The 15,714-nt window shown below is 45.1% G+C and overlaps 1 protein-coding gene across 13 annotated transcripts in view; it reads right to left on the bottom strand.

Annotated features, from left to right (window-relative positions):
* The window catches only part of eif2ak4 (eukaryotic translation initiation factor 2 alpha kinase 4), a 189,496-nt gene that overhangs the window by 77,083 nt on the left and 96,699 nt on the right, over positions 1 to 15,714 (bottom strand). For all 13 annotated transcript variants that reach the window (XR_011593046.1, XR_011593048.1, XR_011593047.1 and 10 more), the window contains 2 exons: positions 14,278 to 14,514; positions 11,046 to 11,121 (listed from right to left, as the gene is read on the bottom strand). Coding sequence is in view for 7 of the 13 variants with exons in the window: in XM_070878735.1 (XP_070734836.1) it covers positions 11,046 to 11,121; positions 14,278 to 14,514 (313 nt within the window). In the remaining 6 variants the exon portion in view is untranslated. The remainder of the gene's footprint in view (positions 1 to 11,045; positions 11,122 to 14,277; positions 14,515 to 15,714) is intronic.

Raw genomic sequence — 15,714 nt, 5'->3', positions numbered from 1 at the left:
TGGGTTATTCAGTACATTTGACCATTGATCCCGAGGGTTGTGTTATTGTACATTGATTCCGGCGGTTGTGTTACTGTACATTGATCCTGGGTGTTGTGTTATTGCACATTAGGCCATTGATTCCGGGGGTTGGGTTATTCATTACAGTAGACCATTTTTCCCGGGGGTTGGGTTATTCAGTACATTAGACCATTGATCCCAGGGGTTGGGTTATTCAGTACATTAGACAATTGATCCCGGGGGTTGGATTATTGTACATTCGACCATTGATCCCGGGGGTTGGGTTATTGTACATTACATCATTGATCTCTGGTGTTAGGTTATTGTACATTATACCATTGATCCCGGGGGTTGGGTTATTCAGTACATTAGACCATTTATCCCGGGGGTTGGGTTATTCAGTAAATTGGACCATTTATCCCGGGGGTTGGGTTATTGTAAATTAGACCATTGATCTCCGGGTTTGGCGTTATTGTACATGAGACCATTCATCCCGGGGGTTGAGTTATTGTACATTAGACCATTGATCCCGGGGGTTGTGTTATTGTGCATTCGACCATTGATCCCGGGGTTGAGTTATTGTACATTAGAGCATTGATCCCAGGGGTTGGGTTATTGTAGCTCTGAACATTGATCCCGAGGGTTGGGTGATTGTACATTAGACCACTGATCCCGGGGGTTGGGTTATTGTACATTAGACCATTGATCCCAGGGTTTGGGTAATTGTACATTAGACCATTGATCCCAGGGTTTGGGTTGTTCAGTACATTAGACAATTGATCCTGGGGGTTGGGTTATTGTACATTAGACCATTGATCCCGGGTGTTGTGTTATTGTACATTGATCCCGGGGGTTGTGTTACTGTACATTGATCCTGGGTATTGTGTTATTGCACATTCGGCCATTGATTCCGGGGGTTGGGTTATTCATTATAGTCGACCATTGATCCCGGGGGTTGGGTTATTCAGTACATTGGACCATTGATCCCGGGGGTTGGGTTATTGTACATTAGACCATTGATCCCGGGGGTTGGGTTATTGTACATTAAGACCATTGATCCCGGGCGTTGGGTTATTCAGTACATTAGACCACTGATCCTGGGGGTTGGGTTATTGTATATTGGTCCCAGGGGTTGTGTTACTGTACATTGATCCTGGGTGTTGTGTTATTGCACATTAGGCCATTGATTACGGGGGTTGGGTTATTCATTACAGTAGACCATTGATCCCGGGGGTTGGGTTATTCAGTACATTAGACCATTGATCTCGGGGGTTGGGTTATTCAGTACATTAGACCATTGATCTCGGGGGTTGGGTTATTGTACATTTGACCATTGATCCCGGGGGTTGGGTAATTCAGTACATTAGACCATTGATCCCGGGGGTAGGGTTATTGTACATTAAACCATTGATCCCGGGGGTTGGGTTATTGTACATTAGACCATTGATCCCGGGGGTTGGGTTATTCAGTACATTAGACCATTTATCCCGGGGGTTGGGTTATTGTAAATTAGACCATTGATCTCCGGGTTTGGCGTTATTGTACATGAGACCATTCATCCCGGGGGTTGAGTTATTGTACATTAGACAATTGATCCCGGGGGTTGTGTTATTGTACATTGATCCCGGGGGCTGTGTTACTGTACATTGATCCTGGGTGTTGTGTTTTTGCACATTAGGCCATTGATTCCGGGGGTTGGGTTATTCTATACATTAGACCATTGATCCCAGGGGTTGGGTTATTCAGTACATTAGACAATTGATCCCGGTGGTTGGGTTATTGTACATTAGACCACTTATCTCAGGGGTTGGGTTATTCAGTACATTTGACCATTGATCCCAATGGTTGGGTTATTGTAGATTTGACGATTGATCCCGAGGGTTGGGTTATTGTATATTAGACCACTGATCCCAAGGGTTGCATAATTCAGTACATTAGACCATTGATCACAGGGGTTGGGTTATTCAGTGCATTAGACCATTGATCCCAGGGGCTGGGTTATTGTACATTAGACCATTGATCCCGAGGGTTGGGTGATTGTACATTCGACCATTGATCCCGGGGGTTGGGTTATTGTACATTAGACCATTGATCCCGAGGGTTGGGTGATTGTACATTCGACCATTGATCCCGGGGGTTGGGTTATTGTACATTAGACTATTGATCCCAGGGGTGGGTTATTATACATTAGACCATTGATCCCAGGAGTTGGGTTATTCAGTACATTAGACCATTGGTCCCGGGGGTTGGGTTATTGTACATGAGACCATTGATCCCGGGCGTTGGGTTATTGTACATTAGACCATTGATCCCGGGTGTTGGGTTATTCAGTACATTAGCCCATTAATCCCGGGGGTTCGGTTATTGTACATTGGAACATTGATCCCGGGTGTTGGGTTATTAAGTGCATTCGACCATTGATCCCAGGGGCTGGGTTATTGTACATTAGACCATTGATCCCGAGGGTTGGGTGATTGTACATTCGACCATTGATTCCGGGGGTTGTGTTATTGTACATTAGACCATTGATCCCGAGGGTTGGGTTATTCAGTACATTAGACCATTGATCCCGGGGGTTGGGTTATTGTAGCTCTGACCATTGATCCCGGGGGTTGGGTTATTCAGTACATTAGACCACTGATCCCAGGGGTTGGGTTATTGTAGCTCTGACCATTGATCCCGAGGGTTGGGTGATTGTACATTAGACCATTGATCCCGGGGGTTGGGTTATTGTACATTAAGACTATTGATCCCGGGGGTGGGTTATTATACATTGGACCATTAATCCCAGGGGTTGGGTTATTGTACATTAGACCATTGATCCCAGGTGTTGGGTTATTCAGTACATTTGACCATTGATCCCAAAGGTTGGGTTATTGTAGATTTGACCATTGATCCCGAGGTTTGGGTTATTGTACATTAGACCACTGATCCGAAGGGTTGGATAATTCAGTACATTTGACCACTGATCCCGGGGGTTCGATTATTGTCCATTAGACAATTGATCCCACGGGTTGGGTTATTGTAGATTTGCCCATTGATCACGGGCGTTGGGTTATTCAGTACATTACACCATTGATCTCCGGCTTTGGGTTATTGTACATTAGACCATTGATCCCAGGGTTTGGGTAATTGTACATTAGGCCATTAATCCCAGGGTTTGGGTTATTCAGTACATTAGAGCATTGATTCTGGGGGTTGGGATATTGTACATTGATACCGGGGGTTGTGTTACTGTACATTGATCCTGGGTGTTGTGTTATTGCACATTAGGCCATTGATTCCGGGGATTGGGTTATTCATTACAGTAGACCATTGATCCCGGGGGTTGGGTTATTCAGTACATTAGACCATTGATCCCAGGGATTGGGTTATTCAGTACATTAGTCAATTGATCTTGGGGGTTGGGTTATTGTACATTAGACCATTGATCCCAGGGGTTGGGTAATTCAGTACATTAGACCATTGATCCCGGGGGTTGGGTTATTGTACATTAGACCATTGATTCTGGGGGTTGAGTTATTCAGTTCATTAGACCATTGATCCCGGGGGTTGGGTTATTGTAAATTAGACCATTGATCTCCGGGTTTGGGTTATTGTACATGAGACCATTGATCCCGGGGGTTGAGTTATTGTACATTAGACCACTGATCCCAAGGGTTGGATAGTTCAGTACATTAGACCATTGATCCTAGGGGTTGTGTTATTGTACGTTGGACCATTGATCCCGAGGGTTGTGTTATTGTACATTAGACCATTGATCCTGGGGGTTGGGTTATTGTACATTAGACCATTGATCCCGAGGGTTGTGTTATTGTACATTAGACCATTGATCCCGGGGGTTGGGTTATTCAGTACATTAGACCACTGATCCCAGGGGTTGGGTTATTGTTGCTTTGACCATTGATCCCGAGGGTTGGGTGGTTGTACATTAGACCATTGATCCCGGGGGTTGGCATATTCAGTACATTAGACCACTGATCCTGGGGGTTGGGTGGTTGTACATTAGACCATTGATCCCGGGAGCTGGCATATTCAGTACATTAGACCATTGATCCCGGGGGTTGGGTTATTCAGTGCATTAGACCATTGGTCCCGGGGGTTGGGTTATTGTACATGCGATCATTGATCCCGGGCGTTGGGTTATTGTACATTAGACCATTGATCCCGGGTGTTGGGTTATTCAGTACATTAGCCCATTAATCCCGGGGGTTGTGTTATTGTACGCTGATCCCGGGGGTTGGGCTATTCAGTACATTAGCCCATTAATCCCCAGGGTTGGTTTATTCAGTACATTAGACCATTGATTCCGGGTGTTGGGTTATTCAGTACATTAGACCATTGATCCCGGGGGTTGGGTTATTGTACATTAGACCATTGATCCCGGGGGTTGTGTTATTATAAATTAGACAACTGATCTCCGGGTTTGGGTTATTGTAAATTAGACCATTGATCCCAGGAGTTGGGTTATTGTACATTAGACCATTGATCCCAGCGGTTGGGTTATTCAGTGCATTCGACCATTGATCCCAGGGGTTGGGTTATTGTACATTAGACCATTGATCCCGGTGGTTGGGTTATTCAGTACATTAGACCATTGATCCCGGGGGTTGGGTTATTGTACATTAGACCATTGATCCCGGGGGTGGTTATTGTACATTTGACCATTGATCACAGGTGTTGGGTTATTGTACATTCGATCATTGATCCCGGGGTTTGGGTTATTCAGTACATTCGACCATTGATCCCAGGGGTTGGCATATTCTGTACATTAGACCACTGATCGGGGGGGTTGGGTTATTGTACATTCGACCATTGATCCCAGGGGTTGGGTAATTGTACATTAGACCATTGATCCCAGGGGTTGGGTTATTCAGTGCATTGGACCATTGATCCCAGGGGCTGGGTTATTGTAGATCTGACCATTGATCCCCAGGGTTGGGTTATTGTACATTAGACCATTGATCCCGGGGGTGGTTATTGTACATTAGACCATTGATCCCAGGTGTGGTTATTGTACATTTGACCATTGATCACGGGTGTTGGGTTATTGTACATTCGACCATTGATCCAGGGGGTTGGGTTATTCAGTACATTAGACCATTGATCCCAGGGGTTGGGTTATTGTACATTAGATCATTGATCCCGGGGATTGGGTTATTCAGTACATTAGATCATTGATCCCAGGGGTTGGGTTATTTTACATTAGACCATTGATCCCGGGGGTTGGGTTATTCAGTACATTCGACCATTGATCCCGAGGGTTCGGTTATTGTACATTAGACCATTGATCTCGCGGGTTGTGTTATTGTGCATTGGACCATTGATCCCGGGAGTTGGGTTATTGTACATTAGATCATTGATCCCGGGGGTTGGGTTATTCAGTACATTAGACCACTGATTCCGGTGGTTGGGTTATGGTACATTAGACCATTGATCCCGGGGGTTGTGTTATTCAGTACATTACACAATTGATGCCGAGGGTTGTGTTATTGTACATTGATCCCAGGGTTTGGTTTATTGTACATTGATCCCGGGGGTTGTGTTACTGTACATTGATCCTGGAGGTTGGGTTGTTGTTCATTAGACCATTTATCCCGGGGGTTGGGTTATTGTACATTAGACCATTGATCCCGGGGGTTGGGTTATTGCACATTAGACCATTGATCCCGTGGGTTGGGTTATTATACATTAGACCATTGATCCCAGGGGTTGGGTTATTCAGTACATTCGGCCATTTATCCCGGAGGTTGGGTTATTCAGTACGTTAGAACATTGATCCCGGGGGTTGGGTTATTGTAAATTAGACTATTTATCGAGTGTTGGGTTATTGTACATTTGACCATTGATCCCAGGGGTTGGGTTCTTGTGCATTAGACCACTGATCCCGGAGGTTGGGTTATTCAGTACGTTAGACCATTGATCCCGGGGGTTTGGTTATTGTACATTAGACCATTGATCCCGGGGGTGGTTATTGTACATTTGACCATTGATCACGGGTGTTGGGTTATTGTACATTCGATCATTGATCCCGGGGTTTGGGTTAATCAGTACATTCGACCATTGATCCCAGGGGTTGGCATATTCTGTACATTAGACCACTGATCGGGGGGGTTGGGTTATTGTACATTCGACCATTGATCCCAGGGGTTGGGTAATTGTACATTAGACCATTGATCCCAGGGGTTGGGTTATTCAGTGCATTGGACCATTGATCCCAGGGGCTGGGTTATTGTAGATCTGACCATTGATCCCCAGGGTTGGGTTTTTGTACATGAGACCATTGATCCCGGGGGTTGGGTTGTGGTTCATTCGAACATTGATCCCGGGGGTTGGGTTATGGTACATTAGGCCATTGATCCCGGGGGTTGGGTTATGGTACATTAGACCATTGATCCCGGGGGTTCGCTTCTGGCATATTGGACCACTGATCACGGGGGCTGGGTTATTCAGTCCATTTGACCATTGATCCCGGGGGTCGGGAAATTGTACATTAGACCATTGATCCCGAGGGTTGGGTTATTGTACATTAGACCATTGATCCCGGGGGTTGGGTTGTTCAATACATTAAACCATTGATCCCAGGGGTTGGGTTATTCAGTCCATTACACCATTGATCCAGAGGGTTGTGTTATTGTACACTGATCCCGGGGGTTAGGTTATTGTACATTGGACCATTGATCCCGGGGGTTGTGTTATTGTAAATTAGACCATTGATCTCCGGGTTTGGATTATTGTAAATTAGACCATTGATCCCAGGGGTTGGGTTATTGTACATTAGACCATTGATCCTTGGGGTTGGGTTATTCAGTGCATTCGACCATTGATCCCAGGGGTTGGGTTATTGTACATTAGACCATTGAACCCGGTGGTTGGGTCATTCAATACATTAGACCATTGATCCCAGGTGTGGTTATTGTACATTTGACCATTGATCACGGGTGTTGGGTTATTGTACATTCGACCATTGATCCAGGGGGTTGGGTTATTCAGTACATTAGACCATTGATCCCAGGGGTTGGGTTATTGTACATTAGATCATTGATCCCGGGGATTGGGTTATTCAGTACATTAGATCATTGATCCCAGGGGTTGGGTTATTTTACATTAGACCATTGATCCCGGGGGTTGGGTTATTCAGTACATTCGACCATTGATCCCGAGGGTTCGGTTATTGTACATTAGACCATTGATCTCGCGGGTTGTGTTATTGTGCATTGGACCATTGATCCCGGGAGTTGGGTTATTGTACATTAGATCATTGATCCCGGGGGTTGGGTTATTCAGTACATTAGACCACTGATTCCGGTGCTTGGGTTATGGTACATTAGACCATTGATCCCGGGGGTTGTGTTATTCAGTACATTACACAATTGATGCCGAGGGTTGTGTTATTGTACATTGATCCCAGGGGTTGGTTTATTGTACATTAGACCATTGATCCCGGGGGTTGTGTTATTGTACATTGATCCCGGGGGTTGTGTTACTGTACATTGATCCTGGAGGTTGGGTTGTTGTTCATTAGACCATTTATCCCGGGGGTTGGGTTATTGTACATTAGACCATTGATCCCGGGGGTTGGGTTATTGTACATTAGACCATTGATCCCGTGGGTTGGGTTATTATACATTAGACCATTGATCCCAGGGGTTGGGTTATTCAGTACATTCGGCCATTTATCCCGGGGGTTGGGTTATTGTAAATTAGACTATTTATCGAGTGTTGGGTTATTGTACATTTGACCATTGATCCCAGGGGTTGGGTTCTTGTGCATTAGACCACTGATCCCGGAGGTTGGGTTATTCAGTACGTTAGACCATTGATCCCGGGGGTTTGGTTATTGTACATTAGACCATTGATCCCAGGGATTGGGTTATTGTACATTAGACCATTGATCCTGGGGGTTCAGATTTTCAGTATATTCGACCATTGATCCCGGGCGTTGGGTTATTCAGTACATGCAGAACAGGAGGCCATTCGGTCCATCATATCTGTGCTGGCTCTTTAGTAGACCTATCCAATTACTCGCACTCCCCTGCTTTCTGCATAGCCCTGTAAATTCATTCCCTTAACATATTTATCCAATTCTCTTTTGAACGTTGCTGTTGAATCTGCCTTCACACCCTTTCAGGCCATGCATTCCAGATCACAACTCACTGTGTCAAAAAAAAAGTTTCCTGGCATCTCCTCTGGTTCGTTTGCCAATCTCTTTAAATCTGTGCCCTCTGGTTACTGTCCCTTCTGCCACTGGAAACCGTTTCTATTCATTTACTCTATCAAACCATTCATAATCTCCAACACTTTGATCAAATCTCCTCTTAGCCTTCTCTCCTGTCAGGAGACCAGCCCAAGCATCTCCAGGCACACCACGGAACTGAAGTCCCTCATCCCTGGAACCTTTCTTGTAAATCTCCACTGCACCCGCACTCAGACCTCGACATCTCTCCCAAAGTGTGGTGCCCAGAATTGGACACAATACTCCAGCTACGGCTTCATCAGAACTTTAACTAAACTAAATTAGTTTCAATTTGAACCTAATCACTTTATTCATTCATGGCGATTCATTGTTTACTGGTTTGTTGTTGATTTTTAGCAGAACATATATTTCTCCTGAACTTGACCTTTTCAATATTTCCCACTGCTGCTCGAACTTGGTCAATTTTTCTTTTCCAGTTTACCCTCCCTAGTTCCCTTCTCATTCCCTCAAATTAACTTTTTCCCAATCTATTACCTTGGTTTTTGTCTTACTTATGTCTTTCTCATTCATTCTTTTAAACCTCATTATATTGTGATCGCTATTGCATAATGTTCCCCAACACATGCATCTCTTATCTGCTGGGGCTTATTTCCCATTAGTAGATCCAGCAGTGATTACTCTCTGGTTGGCCTGCTTACGTCCTGGGTAAGAAAGGACTGCTGAACACATTGTAAAAATTCCAATCCCTAGTCCCCTTTACCTACTTCTTCGTTAAGCCATGTTTAGTTATCCCTACTACATCTGGCTTCTTGCTACAAATGATTTCCTCCAGTTCCCCCATTTTGTTTTGGATGCTGTGCACATTGCTATCCAACGTCAAGAATGATTAAAATCAATTTCTGTGAATATTTGACAGCTGATGTCTCTGGTAAGCAACAGTAAATAGATAATTTACAAAATGAATTGGCGATAGCGAACAGACAGTTGAACTCAAATACAAAAGCAAAATAAACTGACAGGGGACCGGAAGCTTAGGGTCATGCTTATGGACTGAATGAAGGTGCTCCGCAAAGCAGTCACCCAATCTGCGTTTGGTCTCCCCAATGTAGAGGAGATCACATCGTGAGCAACGAATACAGTGTACTAAATTGCAAGAAGTAGAGGTAAATCGCTGTTTCACCTGGAAGGAGTATTTGGGACCCTGGACAGTGGGAAGGGAGGAGGAGGCAGATGTGGCATCTCCTGCATTTGCATGGGAAGGTGCCGTGGGAAGGAAAGGAGGTGCTGGGGTGATAGAGGAGTGGACCAGGGTGTCGCGGAGGCAGCGGTCCCTTCGGAATGCTGAAAGAGGAGGGGGAAGATGTGTTAGTTGGTGGGATCACGCTGCAGGTGACAGAAGATCCACTGAATGTGGAGGCTGTGTAGCATGACCCCATGCTTCCGGTCGCCTGTCACTTTAATTCTCCGCTCCACTCCCACTCTGATCTGTTGGTCCTCGGCCTCTTACACTGTTGCAATGAAGCTCAACGCAAGCTCAAGGATCAGCACTTTATCTTTCGATTAGGCACTTTACAGCTTTCTGGACTCAACATCGAGTTCAATAATTTCAGATCACATGTCAACTGTTGATGATTCTGCCATTTCCGTTTACACTGCTTCCAGACTCACCTTTTGTTTCTTTATTTGTCCCATTACATCTCGTTTTGTTTTGTTCTATCATACCTTTTGTCATTTAATCACTCCCGCCTTCCATCCTATCACAGACCTTCCCCTCCCCCCTTCCCTTGCTGAAAAATGGTTACATCTCTTAACTTTTTCCAGTTCTGACGAAAGGTCATCGACCCGAAACATTAACGCTGTTCCTCCCTCCACAGCTGCTGCCTGACCCGCTGAGTATTTCGAGCATTTTTTGTTTTTTTGTGACAGTTGAACTCACCAGAGAGCTTGAGGAATACTCTTATTTTCTGTGTTGGCATAACGAGAGGGAGATTTAACAAAACTTAATGGAACTTAGCTGGGCAGTGATGTGGTGCGCAGACTTAGAAAAAACTTGTGGCAGTGATAACATGGAATGTGAGAGCTTTCCAGCAGCTTAACGCATGGAACAACAATCCTGCTTTTGTTTTTGGTGATGTTTGAGGAATAAATGTTGGGAAGGACACTGGGGGAGCTCCCCTGCTCTTCTTCAAATCGTGTCACGGGATATTTTATGTCCACCCAAGAAAGCAGAAGGGGCTTCAGTTTATCATCTCATCCGAAAGACAGCATCTCCAACAGTGCAGCACTCCCTCAGTACTGCACCGAAGCGGCAGCCTAGTTATGTGCTCAAAACCTGCAGATGGCCATCAACTCATAACCTACCGAGTGAAGAAGTGAGCGTGCTACCACTGGGCCAAGCTGACACAACAAAGAAACAGTGACCATAACAGCACTGAAACGAGAGAGAGAGAGAGAGAGAGAGAGAGAGAGACAAGAACAAGGTATGATGGAAACAAGATTAGGTATAGATAAGAGACGGATCCACTATTAGCCGAAAAGCTTTATCATGCATCCTATTCAGGGTATGGAACATAGTGCACACTGAGCAACCAAGCCACCATTGCTCCATGGAGTCCTGAACTTAAGAACATAAGAAATAGGAGCAGGAGTAGGCCATTTGGCCCCTTGAGCCTGCTCTACCATTTAATAAGATCATGGATACATGATACATGAACTTATAGCACACATTAAAGTAACTCAAAAAGGCTACGGAGGTGGTGACAGAAAGCAAGCTGGAGCAAGTGACTTGGAACACTGAGTGGGGTAGGGCCAGCAGATGGTGAAGCTAGTCGCAATATATTACACTCACCATGCCCTCTGAATATCCGGCACACTGTCTCGTATACAAACTGCTGCAACATGGCGTGACGTGCTGAGACATTGCCCTGAAGAAAGAAAAGCAGACATTTTTTTTTATAAAGTACATGAGTTACAATCTCAACTGCACTTGTTGTGGACTCCTCAGAATGGCCATAGTTAACACTACAGCAGAAAAGGAGACAAATCATCCAGAGGGAAACATCTCTGACATTTGGTCATTGTTTTTAAACTTACTGCCAGCATAACAGTTCTGTAAATTAACAGGGCCAAACAATAGTCAGAAAGAAGGGGGAGTGGGATAGTTTTATTTAGTGTTTCCTCTCATGGGGGAATCTCGAACTAAGGAACATCGTTTTAGAATAAGGTGTCGCCCATTTAAAACAGAGATGAGGAGGAATTTCTTCTCTCAGAGGGTCATGAAACTGTAGAATTCTCTACCCCAAAGAGCTGTGGAGGTTGGGTCATTGAATATATTTAAGGTGCAGATAGACAGATTTTTGAATGATAAGGGGAGTCAAGGGTAATGGAAAGCGGGCAGTGAAGTGGAGTTGAGGCCAAGGTCAGATCAACCATGATCTTATTAAATGGCGAGCGGCTCGAGGGGCCAAATGGCCGACTCCTGCTGTTATTTCTTATTTTAAAATAGGTGATTGAGATCCAGGAATTGGGCCCAGTAGCTTTATTTTTAGGGATAACAGTGTAGTGCCAGAAGGGAGGGTAGATGATGCCATACTATAAATAAATGAGGGTGGGATGAGTGTAGAGGTTAAGGGTTACCTTTAAACGCAGTGTTTTAAAGCATAGTGTATTCACACAAGTTTTTTTTAAAAAGGGCAGGGAGATAATAGATAGGTAAGAAACTAATCAGCTAATGTTGATGCTATTTCCTCAGACAGTAAATAATCATTAATTCACCAGCCTGTCTTGGCAATCGATAAACAACTCACAAAGTCCAGCCTGACTACATGTCAGTTGGCCTAACTTCGGTGGTGGGGACATTTTTGGAGACAATAATTCGAGACAAAATTAACTGCCACTTGTAAAAACATGGGTTAAAAAATGAAAGCCAGCATGGATTTGTCAAAGGCAAATCGTGTTTGACTAACTTTAGTTCTTTGATGCAGCAAAGACCGGCGGCGGCGCCGCTTCATGGGGCAATGTCCCGGGGGGGGGGGGGGCAGAAACGGGGTCACCACCAGTCAGTAAGGGGTCGGCGTGTGCCCGACTCGGCGAGAAAACGGGTGGAGCGGAAACCCCTTCCCGCCGCTCCCGGCCCGGGGGAAATGTCGGTTGGGTCGGCCCATCCGTTCGCACTCGGTCAGTAAGGCAGCTCTGCTCCATTCCCGCCTCTTAGCGACGGTAATGGAGCTTATGGAGGGGGCAATTTCGGCCCCGTTATGTTTAGGAAGCAGGGCTGCATCACAGTCTGCGGCCTCGTACGTCTCACCTATTCAAAGGTATGGCAGGCCGCATGGTCCAGCTGGGGTCAGGGCGAGCCACTCAAGGTTGCTGCGTCTCAAGTGGCATAAGGGGCAGGCAGAGACAGCGGGGTTGGAATCCTGAGCAGCACCCTACTGCTATTGCAAGAAAAGGCTGGGGGGGGGTGCGGGGAAGGGAGATGAGGTGGTCTGATCATCAGATCGCACAGGCAATTCGGGACCAGCCAGGCAGTGCCGGCACTTCAGATGCTGGGCAAATTAAACAAGAAAACTCAGGCAAGAGTTGGAGAGTGCGATGATCAACAACTTGTATTTATATTGCACCTTTAACATAGTAAAACGTCCCAAGGCACTTCACAGGAGCATTATCATACAAAATTTGACACCAAGCCTCATAAAGTGATATGTGGGCAATAGGCAAAAGCTTGGTCAAAGACATAGGTTTTAAGGAGCATCTTAAGAAGCAGAGAGGTTGAGGGAAGCCTCGACAGCTGAAGACACAGTCACCAGTGGTGGAGCGATTAAAATCAGGGATGTGCAAGAGGCCAGAATTGGAGGAGCGCAGAGATCTCTGAGGGTTGCAGGGTGGAGGAGGTTACAGAGATCGGGAGGGGTGAGGCCACGGAGGCATTTGAAAACAAGGATGAGAATTTTAAAATCGAGGCATTGCTTAACCGGGAGCCAATGTAGGTCGGCGAGCACAGGGGTGATGGGGGAACAAGGCTTGGTGCGAGTTAGGACACGGGCAATAGAGGCTTGGATGAGCCGAAGTTTATGGAGGGTGAAAGATGGGAGTCCGGCCAGGAGCACGTTGGAATAATCACATCTAGGAGGCATGGGTGAGGGTTTCAGCAGATGAGCTGAGGCAGCAGATGTGGGACCCAGGAGGCAGAGCTCGAGATACTCCCCCATCCATCCCCCATTTTGAACTGCAACTGGTGAGATTTTCAGCAAAAAAGTTTCCAGTGATAAATCACCATCTTTAGTGATGAGGAAACAGTACAATGGAGCAAACATATAATACAAATACAAATGGGCAGTATTGATGAGAGTGCAGTTGGAAGGTCTCAGACAAACTTCTAATACTGAATCATACAACTTATACTTGCATTGTTACTGTACTGTACTTCACAATGTTGCAGATGAAAATTATACACTACATAGCATAAGACATAGGTTATAAATGCATCACAAGGTAGCAGCCTCTCGGGGTTCAAAACTTAATCATCTATTTGTGTTGTTCTTCACAGTACTTACTGACTTCAAAAACCTGTCAACATAAACTCTTGGCCACATTAGTACATTAAATGTCATGATACTTCAGTTTGGATAACGCACCCCTGCAATTGACTCATGGTTAAAGCTGAAACAAGATTATTTCTATTGCAGGGACAGTATTCACACCCAGTACAGCATTGTCGTTAGCATTTTAGTAACACTGGACCTGTTGAATGTTCATGTATTTGCACTTCAGGCATTTTGCCTGAAGGATTTCAGTATAATGAATGAGTGGAATTTTCATGCAATGTTCACACAGACTATTTGAAAAGGCAGTTATTATGGATTCTATGCTCCCAGACTTGGGCTGTAAAAGGAAAGAATATTTTAAACGTCTTTATAGAAAAAGCTAGCCAAAGGGTGTTTTTGACCAATTTGAGATGAGGAGTTAAAAGAGGACTCTACAAGAAACGAGTCATGTGTGCATTGGGTGAAGTTTGATTTTGTTCCCAATACATTCAGAAAGTCCAGTGGAGGATGTGTTTGACAGCATCAGTTTCCTACCTTGTGAACATCAATATCATAGGTGAAATCCATGGCAGGCGTGATGCGCTGGGAGAAGATCTGGGTGACCATTGTCCGGTAAGCTTTGCTACTGGTGTTTGCCAGAGTGTGGTGCAAAATCTCATGCAGCTCCGACTCCTCCAGCTGGGGCGGGGGGAGAAGTTCGCTTTTCAGCAACTCTACTGCAGAGGGACGTTTCGCCGGATCGTGATTTAACAGCCAACCGACTATCAATCGCTTTAAAGAGAAGAGGCAACAACAGGACATTAGCTGTGGGTCGAGGCAGATTTCATAGCTCACGTACACTTGTATAAAAATAGATAGCTTGCACTGAGCTGCATAGGAACAGGAGGCCATTCAGCCCCTCAAACCTGTCCCGCCATTCAATTAGATCATGGCTGATTTGTACCTCAACTCCATTTACCCGCCTTTGATCCGCACGCTCGATACCCTTAACTAACAAAAATCTATCAATCTCAGTCTTGAAAGCTTCAATTGACCCAGCATTCACAGCCTTTTGGGAGAGTTCAGGATTTCCACTATCATTCTTCCTGATTCACCCCTGAATGGCCTGGCTCTATTTGAAGGTGATGCCCCTTGTTCTCGATTTCCCCACAGCAGAGGAAATGCTTTCTCTTTATCTACCCTATCAAATCCTTTTAGCATTTTGAACACCTCAATTAATTAGCTCACCCGTCAATATTCTATAATCAATTAATACAAACCACGTTTATGAAACCTAGAGTAGAATGGGCCTATATTCTCTGGGGTTTAGAAGAATGAGCGCTGATCTCATTGAAGTGTATAACATTCTTAGGGTTTGATAGGGTAGATGCCGAGAGGCTTTTTTCCCTGGCTGGAGCATCTAGAACCAGGGGTCATCGTCTCAGGATAAGGGGTCAGCCATTTAGGACCGAGATGAGGAGAAATTTCTTCACGCAGAAAGTTGTGAATCTTTTAAATTCTCTACGCCAGGGGGCTGTGGATACTCAGATGATGAGTACATTCAAGACTGAGATCAATAGATTTTTAGGTACTGAGAGAATCAAGAGATGAGGATAGCGCGGGAAAGTGGAGTTGATATAGAAGTTCAGCCATGATCATACTGAATGGCGGAGTAGGCTCGAGGGGCCATATGGCCTACTCCTGCTCCTATTTCTTAACCTGCCCTCATAATTTAACCTTTTTGCGTATCATTCTGGTGAATCTGTTCTGCACCCTCTCCAAGGCCAATATATCCTTCCCAAGGTGTGGTGTCCACAAGTGAAAGCAGTATCCCAGATGGGGTCTCACTAAGACTCTGTACAACTGAGTATAACTTCCTCCCAGTTATACTGAAAGTCAGTAACTCAATCAAGCAGATACAATGTTATTACATGCCACAAGGACTTGCATATACATAGCACCTCAGGATGTTCCAAAGCACTTCATAGCCAA

Source organism: Pristiophorus japonicus, chromosome 4 (genome assembly GCF_044704955.1).
Source record: "Pristiophorus japonicus isolate sPriJap1 chromosome 4, sPriJap1.hap1, whole genome shotgun sequence".
Taxonomy (NCBI): Eukaryota; Metazoa; Chordata; class Chondrichthyes; family Pristiophoridae; genus Pristiophorus; species Pristiophorus japonicus.
Note: the sequence above shows the minus strand (reverse complement) of the source record. Positions and strands in the feature narration are given on the sequence as shown.